Source organism: Syngnathus leptorhynchus, chromosome 2, assembly GCF_054491065.1.
Source record: "Syngnathus leptorhynchus isolate UIUO chromosome 2, UIUO_Slep, whole genome shotgun sequence".
Taxonomy (NCBI): Eukaryota; Metazoa; Chordata; class Actinopteri; order Syngnathiformes; family Syngnathidae; genus Syngnathus; species Syngnathus leptorhynchus.
Window position 1 is genome coordinate 11,177,278 of NC_141196.1, and position 15,857 is coordinate 11,193,134.

The window sequence follows — 15,857 nt, forward strand, 5'->3', positions numbered from 1 at the left end:
ATGCAGTGCGGGCAACATACCGTTTTTATTTACTCGCGTGTATTATACAAATTGCTGAAGTCATTGCCTAATTTATTGTACTTGTATGTACCTATACCTTTAGTATGAAAAAGATGTTTCCTCTGGATGGTTATATGTTGTATTTTATCTTTATTCATATTTTCTTATTGTGTATAGGTTAAAAAAGAATATTTAGCCAACGTCATAATGTCACAGTGGAACCTTTATTATTTTGCACTCCAATTTATTTTAAACAAAGACTAAAATTTATTAAGTTGTTTTATTTTGCATTATTGTTATCTTTTTACAAATAAATCTTAAATCACAGTGAATTGTTTGTGGGGGGGTTTTAACACAAATTGGCTATTGTAAAGTCACTGTTGTGCCTTTCATTAGAAATAAACAAAAGGTTTTTCTTCAGAATTATCTGTATTGGGTTTGATAGAATTGTTCTGCTTCAAATGTATAGTGGGATTGGTTATTTGGTATTAGTATTGGTGATTACTCAAGAGTTGAGTAAGCATACTTGCATCGATGTAAAAATGGTATTGAACCTCTTTAATTAAAAGCATTTAAGCAAAGTTGTGTTTTTTCTATTATGAACATTTTGACGGCATCTTTTTCCTTTTTACCGCAAATGAAAATCACCTCCAAATATCTCCTTCTGATGACAGTATCGACCGTGAAAAAAAACATGATCGGTCTATCACTAATTTAATATACCATCAACCTTTCTTTTTAAGCTTACAGTATACATTGACCAAAATCACATTATCATGTGGGAAATTATCATAAACTGTCATTTTATTTTATTTCAAAAGATGCTATTCGGCAAAGTTATAGAATGGTGATCAGAACCTTTGAAAAAACATTTAATTAAAAATGTTTTGGTGACAGTTGGTCTGCATGGATCTACTAAATCAGTTGTTCTTGAACCTTTTACACAAAACCACTTACAAAAATACTGATTTCTACAAAAGTCATCATGATGACCAATATTAATGTGCAGTTCCACAGTAGGTCAAACAGCACAATTTATGTGGCCAGCACAAGTCTAGCATTAAGCACAGTCTAACTTTGCGCATTGGTGGGGTTTTCCTTCTTTTGGTATTTTCATCGATGGGCCCTTGAAGAAATGAGTGTTTGCGCTGTAGTGGAAGTGAACTCAGCTGACTTGATTCCCGACCAATCGAGGTAACTACTCTTATTCCCTTTAAATTCCACACACGTGAGGTGTCCGAGCTACATGGCGAAGCATAACGGACTTGCTCGCTGGAGTAAATGCAGCCGATTCAATGAATTGATTTCCATAACTATGCATATGTTTCGATGTCATATGAATGAATCTGATAACATCCACCACACTATCAGTGGAGTGAGTCTGTCTGATCAAATCCACCAAAATCATGTGACACTACCTGCACCACAATTTAGACCTGGTTCCTGGTCTATAGTCCACTTTCTGTCACTAAATTGCCAGGTCCGCCGAGGGCATGTACTGGAAAATGCCCCAGTCTGCTGGAACGCCGCCCAGCGCGGTTTGCCAAATTTCCAAATATGTTAAACGAGACTTGGAGATGAAAATGAAGATGCACCAGTTTATACACACGGTGCTTGTGTGCCTGTCTACAAAAATATGGCCCAGTTTTGCGCTTTCACGGAACCTTGCACGCATGTTTTACGAATGTGGCATGAAACAGGCTATGTCCATGCAGTCACAAACATCCATCCGATCACTTTCTATATCATACCCCATTTGCTGTGTTCTGAAAGGGTAGCAAACACTTGGAGCGTGTCCCAAATGACTTTGCACAAATGGACAGCTCACCAGGCTATCACAGGGTAGACAACTAGCAATACTCCCATTCACAGTGTCAGTGACGGGAATGGAGCCCATGCTGTCTGCAAAGATGTCAGAGACTAGTAAACCACTGTAATATAATTAGTCTTCAAACACAATACTTATATACATTTTAATCCAATTTTTTAAAATTGTTCTTCAAGAATGAAAATGGGGGTTGCGACTGAGAGACAATGGATAGAGAAACAACTATTTCCAAGGAGTGCAGCAAAGCATGCTGGCAGGTGTGTGGCCTCACCTCGACTAGAAATAATTGCAACAATAAACCGATATCCAATGCACAATATATATTTTATCGATCTGTGTAACTAAAGAGTTGAACTAAAATGTAAACAATAGAAATGGAGAAACCGTATGTAACCGGTGTTTCTTATGTTGCTAAGCCTTAAAGTTTACCTTCAATGGAGTGTTCAGAATAAACAGATATATGGACTGTGTAACTGGCCAGAGTCTGGATAGGTAGATAAATAGAGAGATATGCAAACAACACAAAGCAAAACAAGAACACTGAATTTCTTATCACATGAAATATCAATACAAGTCTGTTTAGATTTTAATGTTTGATGTTTTTAATGAGGGCAGGTTTATTCTCAGCCTGCCAAACAATTTAATCTATCTTGCTAAAATATTTCATCCATAGTTGCAAATACGTCAATATGAGGTCAATAGTTGGATGAATGATGTCAAGCTATACAAAAAATCCTTGCATTACATGACAAGCAAAAATACCCACAGACTATTTTCATTGTAATGAGATCCTGACAATGTTTTTTCTTATATATAATATGATATAATTTTCTTTATGTATTATTTTTATTTTTGCTGTTGTATCAACCGTACACTTTTCTGTGACAATGATGTATGCCTGAATTGTTTGTATTTGGAAAATTTTGCGTTTAAAAAAAAAAAAGCTCAGCCCGCCATCCTTTGCTTTGTTTACGTCATCCCTTTGGGCGTGGAGGAACGTTCGGGCGCCTTTCAGGGTTGCCAAATTAGTTTTAAAGACGCAATAAAGGTTTTGATCATATTTTGTCCGATTTAGATATTGTATCGTATTTTCTAACAGTTAAAGCAATCAAAGGATTTTCAAAGATTTTAAAGGACTCTAATGCGAATTAACTTATCAATTGAGTCTCAAGCGTGTTTTCGTACTTCTTGAAGGAGGTTAGTTCAAACCCCTGGCAACCTTGCCTTCGGTTACTTTCAGCTACATCACGCACTCACGAAGGCCTTCGCATTCTCTTTCCGCAGCGCGTTCTCTCTGTGATTATTAAAGGTAAGTAATGCTCTTGCTGTTTATTTTTAATTTTTATATACTTTCTCCAGGGCATATTTTAGATCCTGTGGTATGATTATAGCTACTAGCAGGGTTTTCAAACACATAGACCCATTTAGTTAGCAACTGCTAACCTGGAGGCTAACGAGTTAGCCTATAATGGCGCAGGCTGCGAGGGCCGCTTTTGTTCTTCAACCAGGGTGCGGTATTGTGAACGCGCGCAAATATGGAGAAAACCGGTCATTAACTATTCATGTGGTATCTTCAGTCTTTGAGAGCAATAGTTGTAATTTGTCCAACTTAATATTGTAGGAACTGGCCATTTGCGATTAACGCGCCCAAGTATTCCATTCTATGAAGTAGCACCAGTCATTCGATGAAGCGTAACAACTTTTTATTGCGGCTGTATTTCTCTTGTGTGCATTATCCTTCAAAACGCAAAAGTCAATTGTTACAATCCAATCCAAAACATTAGTTGTACTTAAAGATTCCGCAAACTACGTCTGTGCTGTATTATAATTAAACGCATGATTTTGCTTGTGTCTGAATGTGCACAGTATTCCCTTATAAAGTGCTCCATTACGTAGTTACGCAATTTTGTACGGGTGTCCGAATGTCAATGGAACATATATGTAGGACGCACAAAATTACCCTCATGCACGCGGAAAAATAGTGACCATCGATATTCACTCTAAAGTTGAATATAGACCACAATGCATTGCGAGCAGGTAAACAACGTGGTGCAAGTGGGACTATCATAGCGGCATAGTTACATCCCACGGGTATAATTCATTCATTTTATCCAGGAGAAAATATCTACAACAAAAGAATTAATATTTAAAAAACTTATATATTTTTCATTCAGAATAAACAGATGAAGATCTTAATGCGCTGCTTCATCATGACACATAGTGGTCACCTAATAGACGAGGAGGAGAAAACTACCGAATGGATAAACACGACTACTTTCGAGTGCCATATCTAGTGTGGGATTGTGTAGTGAACGAGAGGCTAGGGGAAGGGGGGGGGGGGGTATTCAGACACAGCCTTGGTCTGCCCTTTTGCGATGTCTCATATATAACCCCAATTAAAAATGCAATGTTTACTGTGAAGGTTCATATGTGAGACTGATTACAATGTTTTGTTGAAAGGCTTGTGACCAGATATGGCTGATGAAGGGTACGTTGTACGAATCAGGGGTCTCCCTTGGTCCTGTTCGGTGGATGAAGTGCAGCGATTTTTCTCAGGTGGGCCTCTGATTACTTTAAGTGGTGGTGGGGCTGAAATAAATGGTCGTTTCCAATGTATCTTACGTTTCAATTTTAGATTGTAAAATTCTTGGCAATGGCGGCGGCATCCACTTCACTTCCACAAGGGAGGGTCGTCCCAGCGGAGAGGCATTTGTCGAGCTGGAAGCAGAAGAAGACCTCAAGCACGCCTTGAAGAAGGACAGAGAAACTATGGGGCACAGATATGTAGAGGGTGAGCGTAATTACAGAGAAACTCTTCTTATTCATTGCCAGAATGTATTCCATGCACTCTTGTAAATATTCAATATAGAAAGAGAATTAAAACCAAAATGGTTTTACCCCTCTCACATGCTTTAAATACATTGAAACGTATTGACAACTATTAAAAACCTCTAGTTGCATTTGGTTGTAGATTACCTTTTTATGTCATCTTTAAAGGTGATCGCAGTCCAATGTAAATCGTCTTTTGTTCTAACAGTGTTTAAATCAAACAATGTGGAGATGGATTGGGTCATGAAGCACACTGGTCCAAATTGTCCAGAGACAGCCGGCGATGGGCTTGTACGATTACGAGGTCTGCCCTTTGGCTGCAGCAAAGAGGAGATAGTCCAGTTTTTCTCAGGTAAGAAGTTTTCTTCATCTGCGACTGTGATTTGATCTGCCCTCCAGTCGTCTTTTATTGTTTCCATTCTCTCGTAGACACTGAACAATTCATGTCCGTTTTACGATTCCAAACCCCTCTGACACTGAGGAAGACTTATAATAATCTTGTTCGTTATTCCAGTATTGAGATACATCTCTTACAGTGATAGACATTCAAAAGAAGCGCGGGATAATTTACAGCTTTGCTTTGTTCAAGGGCAGGAATGTGCTTTGCAAATGAGATGTGCCTGTGCTATTATTTTTTCCTTATCCCCTTTTTATTACTCACTATTTCGTTTACTGCCATTATCACCTAACAGCTCTTGTTTGTCAGTTCTAAAGCTTCATCGATGACGTGATCGATTTGCAATTGCTAAATTAAATCGGCCATTTTCATCATCAAATGATTGTTTTGCGTATTTTTACTTCCCTCATATTTCAGATTCGCAAATGTGAATTATTTTCTTGATTCTTTGCACTTCTGTGACAATAGATTGATTATTTCTAGCTTCTGGACAAGAAGCATGTAAGCGTTGGCCTTTTTTCCAAAGTTTCTTAACAAACGTCTAATTGATTAATCGAGAAAATAATCCACATATTAATTTATGATGAAAACAATTGACAGTTGCAGCCCTAGTCATTTTATTTCAGTAAGGAAAAGGAAAGGAGTGTAGTCCAAAAAGAGCAAAGTCAACACCTGCGCTGTCCTGCATCATTGTCGAGTCAAGCTATACAAAAAGTCATCTGCGGTAAATTTAAAATGAGTCAGTCTTGTTACGTTGACCTTATTAATCGAAGCGTACCGGCTCACCCCCGGTGAAATATGGCAGCGTGAAGCACGGAATATATTGCCAAAAAAGTTTCTTTCATCCATTTGGCTGAACATTTTTTAAATGGACATGGCAATGTAAGCAACACTCAATGTTAATTTGAATGTCAACTGCCAAATTGTCTCTTCATCTAAAGACCTGATACTAGCCGAATGTACCCCTGTCCATCCCTCTACCCAGTCGTCTATCATTTCTTCCGCTTGTAATCTGTTCCAAATTGACCGTGGCCGGTTAACAACTTAACCGGTATGTGTGACGATGTTTAGAGTGTTCCATAAGTTTTTTTTTTTTTTTCCCCCTCTGTCTCTCTCTATTTCTCTCTCTAGAGACATTTCTTTGTGTGATTGGGCATGTGATTTAATATGTTCCCCGCTGGGGTTATCTGTCCTTGGGTTGAAGGGTTGGAAATCGTGCCAAATGGGATAACTTTGCCGGTGGACATCCAGGGGAGGAGTACGGGGGAGGCCTTCGTGCAGTTTGCTTCACAAGATATAGCTGAAAAGGCTCTAAAGAAACACAAGGAAAGAATAGGGCACAGGTGGGGATGGTTGGTTGGTTGGCTGGAAACATTGCTGCTTTTCTTATGGTGTGCACCCTCAACATCAACTCACTTGACACGTTGACTTTGTTCCACAAAACACATTAACAACTTACATGACAGAATGCAACACATTGTTCCTTGGAAACATGTTTGTAAAAGTAAAATTGACAAATTCTGGCAACAAATAGTATGTCAGTAGTCGACTGATGTGTAGCGGTTTGTATTGGTAAGGATAATCCCCGGATGGCAACTTTGCAAGGACACGGAGAGCTCACCTTCCCAGGTAACGCTGCCCCACTAATAACAGGACAATGGCTGCCACGGCAACAACACGGGGCTTCTGATTTTGAGTTCTAAGTAAATCCAGGTAACCATAAGAAAAGTCCAAATTAGCAAGCTTCTTTGTTTGCAGTTAAACTCCATTTCAATTAACATGGCCTAAGCAACATACCGTCTTACTGTGATGGGCTACACCAAGACAGAATCTGCTTAAGCAAACCCCGCCGCTAAACCTTTCCCCGTTCCCTCACTGTGCCATCCTATGCACACTAGGTACATTGAGATCTTCAAGAGTAGCCGCGCCGAGGTGCGAACTCATTATGAGCCCCAGCGGAAGCCCATGAGCATGCAGAGACCGGGGCCGTACGACCGGCCTTCTGGTACACGCGGCTACAACATGATGAACCGGGGCGGCTCCTACGACCGCATGCGCCGCGGAGGCTACGGAGGAGGTGTGTCGAGCGGACGAAGGAGCGAAATCCGATTTGGTGATCAATTGTTGCGACATTCTCTCCATTTATTGCCAGCATGGCACACGTGCTAATGCGACGGGAAATAATTCTTCCGAAATTGTCTTCGTGTCAACGGCCCCAGGTGTTTCCGACAGCCGATACAACGACGGCGGCGGCTCGTCCTTCCAGAGCACAACTGGCCACTGCGTCCATATGAGGGGGCTTCCTTACAGAGCCACAGAATCGGACATCTACATTGTAAGGCCGAGTTGACCTCGCAAGGCCAAATTAGATTACTGCAAACGCTTTGGGCACTATTTTTGGAGACCGTAAGGTGTTAACTCCCCCTTTGCTGTGGTCGTTTGTGGCAGTTCTTCTCCCCATTGAATCCGGTGCGCGTTCACATTGAGGTCGGCCCCGACGGCAGGGTGACCGGGGAGGCTGATGTTGAGTTTGCCACACACGAGGACGCTGTGGCTGCCATGTCCAAAGACAAAGCCAACATGCGTGAGTTTGGCAGAAGTGGCATCGGCGAAGTCAAAAGTCGCAAAGCGTAGGAAACCTTCCTTGATTAATGGTGGTCGGTCTTCTTGTGTCCCTCAGAGCACCGCTATGTGGAGCTGTTCTTAAACTCAACAGCAGGTGGCAGTAACGGCACATACAGCAGCCAAATGATGGGCGGTAAGCATGGCTTGCAAGCAGTCCAACTTCTTGTTTTGTTGCAAGCACAACAGAATGTCTTTTTTCACCCGTTGTTTTCCCTCACAGGGAGTCAATCATCATATAGTGGCGGCCAGCTGAGCTCCGGCTATTCAGGTGGCTACAGCAGCCAAGGGAACATGGGCGGCTACAGTGATTATAGTGAGTGCCTTAGCATTTGTCCTCAACCCCAAAGAGCTTTTTGAGTGTAGATTACCATGGAACGCTGGGGTTCTATATTGTATATTTTCTCTCTCTTGTTAGGTAACCAGGGCGGAATGGGAAGCAGTTACTATGGTGGTGGTGGAGGAGGTGGCAGTAGCAGAAGTTCCATGAATGGACTCAGTGGGGGTTGGGGCATGTAGGCTATTTTTTTCTTTTTTTCTTTCCTTTTTTACCGTTGTTGTACCATTTAGTTTTTTGTACGTGTGTGTGTGTTACCTTGCCATTTTGCTGCAATCAAATGTCTCACCCATAAATAAACTAAAGGTCAAGGTGCGGTTGTGAACGTATTGCATTTGTGGGCTTTGTAAAAAATTTTTTACACTGCATGGTCCAGAGAATAGGAAAGCATTGTCTGCTATCACAGTTGTGACCTGTAAGGGGGCTCCATTTCCAATACTGGATTTGGTCTGTTATTTCTTCTGACACGCAAATGCAAGCCATCTTGAGTTGCTGATGTTCTACCACATCTTCTAAGAGTGCACGAACAAACGTAATGTTTTAGACCTTGTTTCATCTTTCTCAACACTTTTGTTTAATTTACAGTGCTATAATGTAAATCAAAATTAAAATAGACAATTGCAGCATACTTGAGGTGACTAATTGCAAGGCACTTTTTCTTGACGCGTACCATCGGGAGCAAGTCAATCGGGAATCAGTTGACACGACCTGTCTTCTGCCTGTAATGCTATTTGTATTTTCTGTAAGCAAAGTGAATAAACTAGTTGGACTGTCATGAAAACATTGCAAATTTTATTCATTCTTTATCAAGTTAAAAATGTGTAGTTCTCCAGATTATAGAAAACAGCTCTTGTGTACACAATCCACCACAAAGTTAATACATTCTAAAATAGATTTCATTTTTATCTTTCTATACACTATTTGCAAAGATGCAAGAGGACCGACGTAAACTTAGCTACTGCAGAGTGCGTTGCATTGTGACTTATAAAATAAGACAATTCTGAAAAAAAGGAAAACCTTTGTGGAACCTCAGCATACCTACATAATAGAAAAGCTGACAGAAGAAGAGTTCATTCAGTCCTGGCCAACTTGACAGTTAACACCCCCCCCCTGAAAAGTATAATTTAACAGTAATGCATCCATGCAATACATGGATGTTCCTGAATTTCAGGTAGCAAGTTTAGTTCTACCCCACATTGACATTCATGAACAAACATGGTGAAACAGTGTCTGTGCGGCGTGAGAGCCAAATGGTGGCGGATCAATGTTGTGTCAAGAAGATTTGGATGAATTCCTCTGCAGCAACAACGAGTGACACATGTCACAAACCCGCACGGGACGAGGATACGAAGGTAAGGCCAGCTCGTTACTGGAACAAGTGCTGCAGTAAATATCGCCGCAATTCCTGCAGTGGTGCTAACAACCAAACCGGGCGGGTGTGAGACAACAACATTGAAACGCTTGTCTTCCATCTGAATGAATATAAAAGGAGAAATTACCTTTCTTCGTGAGATGGAGAACTCTTTTTGGCATTGCTTGCATTGGGTAGCCTCGTCATCTTTTAACCAGGCGTGGCCCTGCAAGTAACAAACGGTATTTACTAGTGTTTCAAATATATAATAAAGAATAATATTTCCTATTTTACCTTCAGGGCTTTGTTAACTTCCTTAAAATCCTCCATCTTGAGTTTAGACCTTGATGGGGAAAAAACACGACATGAGGTGTCACTGGCAACTAAGACAAAATTGGTCAACTTGATTGTGCACTGACTGGCTGAGATGCAGCCCCATCTCTTGCAAAGCCTGCTCTTGTTGCTCACACATCTGCTGCAGCTGCTTCTTCTCCTCTTTCAGATCCTGCAGCTCCTTTCAAGAAATAAGTAGACCATTCATCTACCAGAAATGAACAGTTTCATCAAAATAATGTGAGCTCTACTCCTTCAAATGAACCCCGGAATTACTGACAGCGTGCAGGCCTTGGAGTTGTTGCAGTTGCGTGCGAAGCTCAGCACTGTTGTCCTGCTCCCTCTGGAGGCTTTTCTGAAGGCCTTGTCGCTGTTCCCGTTCAACCACAAGGTCCTTCTCCAAGCCCAGCCTGACCACACAGAAGACAAAGAAAGTTGAATGTACACTTTGAAACATTGTGAATTCATACAAGGCCTGACAAAATGGACACAGATGAAAGTTGAATATTATTTAGTTTTTCTCTTCTTGAAACACAAACTTGCAGTTGTGCCCCTATTTAATCATAAATGCACAAAGGTTTTTACGGTTAACAGAAAGAAATGAAATCGATAAAACGGCATGGCTCAGAGATAAAGTAGGTCGTCTCCCGATCAAAAAGTTGTGGGTTTGATCCGCAACTGCTTTTGCATTCAACAAATTGCTCTTTCTATGTAACAAACTAACACTAACATAAAAACACAACAAAAAAAACAACAGCATTTTCTAAAAAAACAAAAACTAGCAAAGCTTCTTGGACAACTAATTAACACGAAATGAATTTGAAAACCCAAAGTTAAAACCAAATAACTGTTATGACAAAGTATTCTAACTTCCACACCGCATAATGACAAAGTGTGTACCTGAGCGCATCCAGGTCACCCAGTTGTTTTTCAAGAGCGCTCACTTTTGCCTCCAGCTCCACCCTCAAGTCTTTATCTGATTGGTCGCTCTTCTCTCGATCCCTTTCGGAATTCTGAAGCCTAAAAAGCATGTTGATTCGTTAGCGTCATCAATGTGATCAACGCTCAAAACATACCTCAGCTCCAGCTCTGTCATGGCTTTTGCCATGTCGTCCATCTTCCGCTCCAGCTGTTCAGCCTCTGCCTGTTTTTTGGCCGCTTCTCGTTCAAAATCCTGCAGAGCCCCAAAGTTGGTGAAAATACGTCTTGTGTTGAAGTCTAACCACAAGCGCGTACTTGTGCTTTGTTGAACATTTGAAGGTTCAGAGTTTTGACTTGGTCCAGCTGGAGTCGCAAGGCAGCCAGTGAGTCTTGTTTCTCGTGCGAGTCTTTCTCCAACAGCTTCATGGCCATCTCCATCTCCTGCTTCAGCCCCAACTGGAGCTCCAGTTCTCGCTCTAACTCCTAAACATCGCCAACAGGTCAGATTGCAGAAACCGCAAATTCAATAGAAAACTGACCACCGGATGTTAAGGTGGATGATGTCACTGAACACGGCGCTTAATTCCCCCTTCTTTGGGTGAATGGCCTCCACATGTTTATAAACTAAATAGCAACTAGTTCCGAGTGATTGATGATGGATACTGGACCTGGTGAATGCGCTTTTCTTCCTTGTACTGCTTCCAAACAACATTATACATTTCATCCAGGCCTTGCCGGGTTTGTCTGTACGTCTCCAGCTCCACCTGGCTATCCTGAAGTACTGCCTGGAAAAGGAAAACAAAAAAACATTAGATGCTAGTTGATCCCCCCCCCCATTTGGAGTCATGTCAAACTGCAAACAGCATTTGCATTCAGACCTCTTCCTTTTTCTGACTGGCCAGCAAGATCAGCTCGTTGTCTTGTCTCAGCTGTTCCTGTTCTTCACGCAGAGCGTTGATTCTGTCTGTCGCAGCCGCCAGCTGAATGAGACGCAGACGATCAAAAATAGTTATTGTGGATTATTTGTTGTGCATTTTTTATTTACCCAAATATTTTAAACTAAAGACTCCCTGAAGTGCATTTGATTCATTCTGAAATAACAATCAACCCCTTCCCATTGACAACTGATTCAACTTCTGACCTCTTCTACAAGTTTACTGTTGGTTTTCTCCAGGGAGTCCATCTTGGCCTGAAGATCTGTAACGGTGCCACTGAGATGACGATTCAATTCTTCAATGTAATGCTTCTGATCCAAGATGGCGGTCATTTTGGCGTTACTGAAAAGACATAAATGAGAGTGAAACGGTGAGGAGATGAAATACCTTTTGGAAATGTCATTTTAAGACTAGAGGGGCAGCAATTTTGTTGAAAAAGAGGTGATGATCTTTCACGACACACACCAGTCACAGACCTTGATTTGTGAGCAGATACTCACTCTTTCGGGGTCTCAGTGCTTGTAGAGTCTTTCAGGTAGAGGGAGAAGTCAATGACTCCCACCTAAATAAGAGAAAATCACCGTTGTGTGTCCAGCTGTAAACAATACAAAGGGAGAAGGTCACTTGCTCACCTGAGAATCCAGATCTTCTCCTTTAATACAGAGGTTTGCATCGAGTACATTGAGGCCCACGAGCAGCCCCCCCATCACCGCTCCTTCCTCCTCCATCATCAGGGCCCCGGGGTCATAAAACTCACTAGGACACAAATGTGATAATAACGTGGGAAAATGGCAACCAACATATTAGACACGATTGAATGAAACTCTTACGAACCTGAGGAGATCTTTGCAGTCCAACAAAGCTTTTATATAGTCAGCCATTGTCTTTTGCATGAGCGCTAAGTGCAGCCACGCCCTTCCTTTCCCCAAACCAGTCCTAAAAGACAAACAGACACATTTTTGTCGTGAAACAGATCCAATTTAAACACCAACCCTAGTTTTAAACCCTAGTTTGAAGCCCTACCCCTAGTCTGAACCCCTATTTTGAAACCCTAACCCTAGATCGAAACACTGACCCTATTTTAAACTACACCACCAAGTAATTGGTCAAAGCATACTTGATGCCGGGCATGTCTCTGGCACTTGTGGCTATGTTGGCAGATTCTGGACACAACCGCTCTGTCAGTTCCAGGGGTCCCCAAATGGATTTGTTCTGACTGATGAAGGACTTCTTGGCTGGGGGAAAAAAATGAAACTGAACTGACATACGGTTACTGCTTTGACAGTTCAGGTTTTCGAAGCGTTACCTTTTAGCCCATGTTTGAGGCAGTGCTCCAAGACTAAGAAAAACTGCTGCAAGGGCGGGTACTCGGAGTCCAGCGTCCTGCCCAAACTTAGTGAGGATTGGATTAAAACCTTGATGCTGAGCTTCAACATGCTGAGAAGATTGGCTCTTTCTATTGCCATCGGGTCTTTGGGAGCAAGCACTGATTATTTTTTTTTTTAAACAGAAAGCACAAGCATTTTAAAAAACAGTCAGACTTCTGTAGAACGTGATACTATGAGCGTCGCTTTACATTGGAAGCAGTTAAAAGATTTATTGGATATCTTGGAAAAAAGACCTTCTACTTCTTATCTTTCTAATCTTTATACTTGTGAGAACATAACGGCGTAATAGTACAAGGATCGCAAAGATATCGAACAAAAGCTCAAACAGCTTTCCGTGCAAAACACGCCAGTAAGACGTCTGAGAAAGTAATTGAAAACAAAGAAAGCCTGCATGACGACCGAGGCATAACATCTAGATTTCCTCTATGGATGTCATGTGTCTGACATCTGACAGCTAAGGAAAATTACAAAGAAAAGTGTCGGTCTGAGCCGAGGGTATCGGTATTGTATCCTGCATACCTGGAAGCTTCTTTCCAGTGTGGGTTGAATCAGTTTCGGGCTCTTTTTGTGCCGCGGTGTTCTCAGTAGAGTTCCTCCGGGCAGAAGCGTAGCTCACCCCGCTACTAAGTGTCTCGGTGGCCTTGCGAGCCAGCGACAAAAGAGGAGCCGACCAGCTGCTCTCCGACGGCAAACTCTCAGCCGGGCCGAGAGCGTTGTAGTCGCAGGCATTGTCGTCAATTTCCTTGTTTGAAAGTTTAGCAACCTCTTGCTCTTGTTGCATGTCGCCATCTTCTGCATTTGTGTTTACTTCTGCCAACTCGTCGGCCATGTTTGCCCCCCCCTCCTTTCTTGCAGAACAATCACGTGACACGTCACACAGTGACCATCTGGTGGTCATTAAAGCGAGCCTATAATTTCACTACCGCCATCTATTGACTGGAGTGTAAACCGCAGCGACGGAAATCCATAATTCGTCTTATTCGTCTTATTGTCAAAAGTAACAAAATTACTCACACTCTTGACCTAAAGGCAAAAACACTTGCATTAAAAAACAAGTATTGTAGCAATTAACAAAGCAAGGAGTAGAGCGTAGAGATCTGTTTTCAAATAGAGTAAAATAAAAAAGTCTTCAGAAAAATAAAAATTCAAAGTACCGACATGAAAAACAAAAAAAACAAGTATTTGTACTTTGCTACTTTTCCCCACTGTATGAATAATTGTCAATTTTGCACATGTGAAGCCCTTTGAGACTTGTCTGTGATTAAGGGCTATATAAATAAACATGACTTGACTTAAAAACTTTATGCCTGTCTTGAAATGTTAACTTTGAAACCCTCAACCTTCCATAACACCCTAACACTTTCCTTCAAGCTGTAGAAACTCCAATCCATGCTTGATACTGCTATAACTAGGAGTTTATGTCATATGAAACAAGTATATGTATAACGGCTTTTAAGACCACCCTGTATTTTACCAGGATTTGTGGTCCGCTGTTGCAAAAAAGGTTGAAATCATGATTTTGCAACAACTGCTGTTTAGTCGATCAAAATCTGTATTACACAGAAATTGAGATGCCCTGATGGAAGCCTGTGCGCCTTGTTGTTTATGTTTCTGGTGTGTGTAACTTAAGACGCAGCAGTGGTCTTATTTTGCAGCGAGGGTTGTGCCAACAGACATGTCTATTTTGGCCTGAACCCTCCCAGTCTAGTATTCTTGTCACACTCTTAAAAATAATACTTTTCCTGCAAGAGAGAAAAAGTGAGAGACCGCGTCCCCCTATTAAAATGTAAGCAAGCATAATCGTTTCTCTAATCCAAATTATAAAAAGACAGTTTTTATTTGTGATTGTGTGTAGTGAGAAAAAATAGAGCAATTTTGCTTTTTAATATTCAGTAGTTTTTTCTAATTGTAAAGTTGTCTGTTATTTTTTTAATTGAGTAGAACACTTTTTACAGCTGCAATTGTTTCTTTTTTCTTTTTTTTTTAAAGAACTTTAAAGTTGATCTGAAAGTTGCTAAATTGGTCATAAAATGTGATTCATAACAAAAGACTTCTTAAACTATTAGCACACAAGCAGTTACAGTGTATGCTTCCATGTTTTTATTGACCCTATTATGTAAATATCTTTTGATTGATACATACAACATAAAGTACTTTGGAGTTCAAAGTATGTAGTTAGTTTGGCTTCAGTTTGCAAACTTCAACCCTATTGAACTGTTTCTTTGTGGTCAGCTGTTGCAAAAAAAGGTTGAAATCATGATTTTGCAACAACTGCTGTTCAGTAGATCAAAATTTGTCTTACACAGAAATTGAGATGCCCAGATGGAAGCCTGTGTGCTTAGTTGTTTATGTTTCTGGTGTGTGTAACTTAAGACACAGCGGTAGTCTTATTTTGCAGCGAGAGTTGTGCCTTCCTTCAATGTATTGTCCAGTGAGAGACGTTCTTGTTTAATTTTTAAATTTCTCTTATTTGTCAACAGCATGTGCCAGAGATTTCTGCATTTGTGTAGCCAACGCTACAGAATTTTTCTTCACCACATTAAGCATGCTGTCATGTGGTCTTGCAGGCAACTTTATAGGATGGCCACTTCTTTGGAAAGTTGGAACAGAGTGGAACTTTCTGCATTTATCTTAGTGTGGACTGATGAACCCTGAGACTCTAAGAAATAATTTTGTAATCTTTTCCAGCTTCTTGCATGTCCCAATTCTTCGGAGAGCTGTTTAGTGTGAAACATGGTTCACATATGGAAAATATTCTTCAGAAGTTTATTTAGTTATTTTTGGGGGCAGCGGTTTGCTTGGTAGCGTCTTAAATCAAAATTTAACGTTGGCTAATTCTGAACCCTGATTTGCTCTTTAGAAGGCTTTAGTAGTTCCATTGACCACCACAAGACGGCGTGCGCGAGCAAAAGGTTT

General features: G+C 41.0%; 2 protein-coding genes across 3 annotated transcripts; one reads left to right on the forward strand and one right to left on the reverse strand.

The window, feature by feature from the left end:
* Positions 1 to 2,824: 2,824 nt before the first annotated feature.
* hnrnph1 (heterogeneous nuclear ribonucleoprotein H1) lies at positions 2,825 to 8,794 on the forward strand. Of its 2 annotated transcripts, none has more exons than XM_085902521.1 (11): positions 2,825 to 3,137; positions 4,289 to 4,384; positions 4,464 to 4,619; positions 4,866 to 5,009; positions 6,259 to 6,397; positions 6,953 to 7,131; positions 7,274 to 7,389; positions 7,503 to 7,638; positions 7,735 to 7,812; positions 7,900 to 7,992; positions 8,095 to 8,794. In XM_085902521.1, the coding sequence occupies exons 2-11, from the start codon at positions 4,303 to 4,305 to the stop codon at positions 8,193 to 8,195; spliced, it is 1,224 nt and encodes a 407-aa protein (XP_085758647.1). In that variant the 5' UTR covers positions 2,825 to 3,137; positions 4,289 to 4,302; the 3' UTR covers positions 8,196 to 8,794. The 2 variants fall into 2 exon arrangements, with proteins under 2 accessions (XP_085758647.1, XP_085758637.1); XM_085902511.1 differs by having other exon boundaries at positions 2,827 to 3,137; positions 6,953 to 7,167.
* On the reverse strand, positions 8,778 to 13,812 carry rufy1 (RUN and FYVE domain containing 1). Its single transcript, XM_085902500.1, has 17 exons — positions 13,461 to 13,812; positions 12,860 to 13,039; positions 12,671 to 12,788; positions 12,388 to 12,489; positions 12,186 to 12,309; positions 12,054 to 12,115; positions 11,760 to 11,895; positions 11,497 to 11,598; positions 11,287 to 11,403; positions 10,934 to 11,101; positions 10,774 to 10,871; positions 10,598 to 10,717; positions 9,978 to 10,107; positions 9,784 to 9,878; positions 9,659 to 9,707; positions 9,513 to 9,590; positions 8,778 to 9,429 (listed from the first exon to the last, which is right to left on the reverse strand). Exons 1-17 carry the CDS (start codon positions 13,768 to 13,770, stop codon positions 9,286 to 9,288), a joined length of 2,133 nt encoding a protein of 710 aa, XP_085758626.1. The 5' UTR covers positions 13,771 to 13,812; the 3' UTR covers positions 8,778 to 9,285.
* Positions 13,813 to 15,857: the final 2,045 nt, after the last annotated feature.

Coding starts and splice junctions, on each gene's coding strand:
- hnrnph1 (XM_085902511.1), top strand. CDS start 4,303: ATGGCTGATGAAGGGTACGTTGTACGAATCAGGGGTCTCCCTTGGTCC. Junction 4,620..4,865: donor GGGGCACAGATATGTAGAGG/GTGAGCGTAATT, acceptor TTGTTCTAACAG/TGTTTAAATCAAACAATGTG. Junction 6,398..6,952: donor AAGGAAAGAATAGGGCACAG/GTGGGGATGGTT, acceptor TATGCACACTAG/GTACATTGAGATCTTCAAGA.
- rufy1 (XM_085902500.1), bottom strand. CDS start 13,770: ATGGCCGACGAGTTGGCAGAAGTAAACACAAATGCAGAAGATGGCGAC. Junction 12,310..12,387: donor GACTGCAAAGATCTCCTCAG/GTTCGTAAGAGT, acceptor TTTGTGTCCTAG/TGAGTTTTATGACCCCGGGG. Junction 10,108..10,597: donor GGTGACCTGGATGCGCTCAG/GTACACACTTTG, acceptor CTGTGTGGTCAG/GCTGGGCTTGGAGAAGGACC.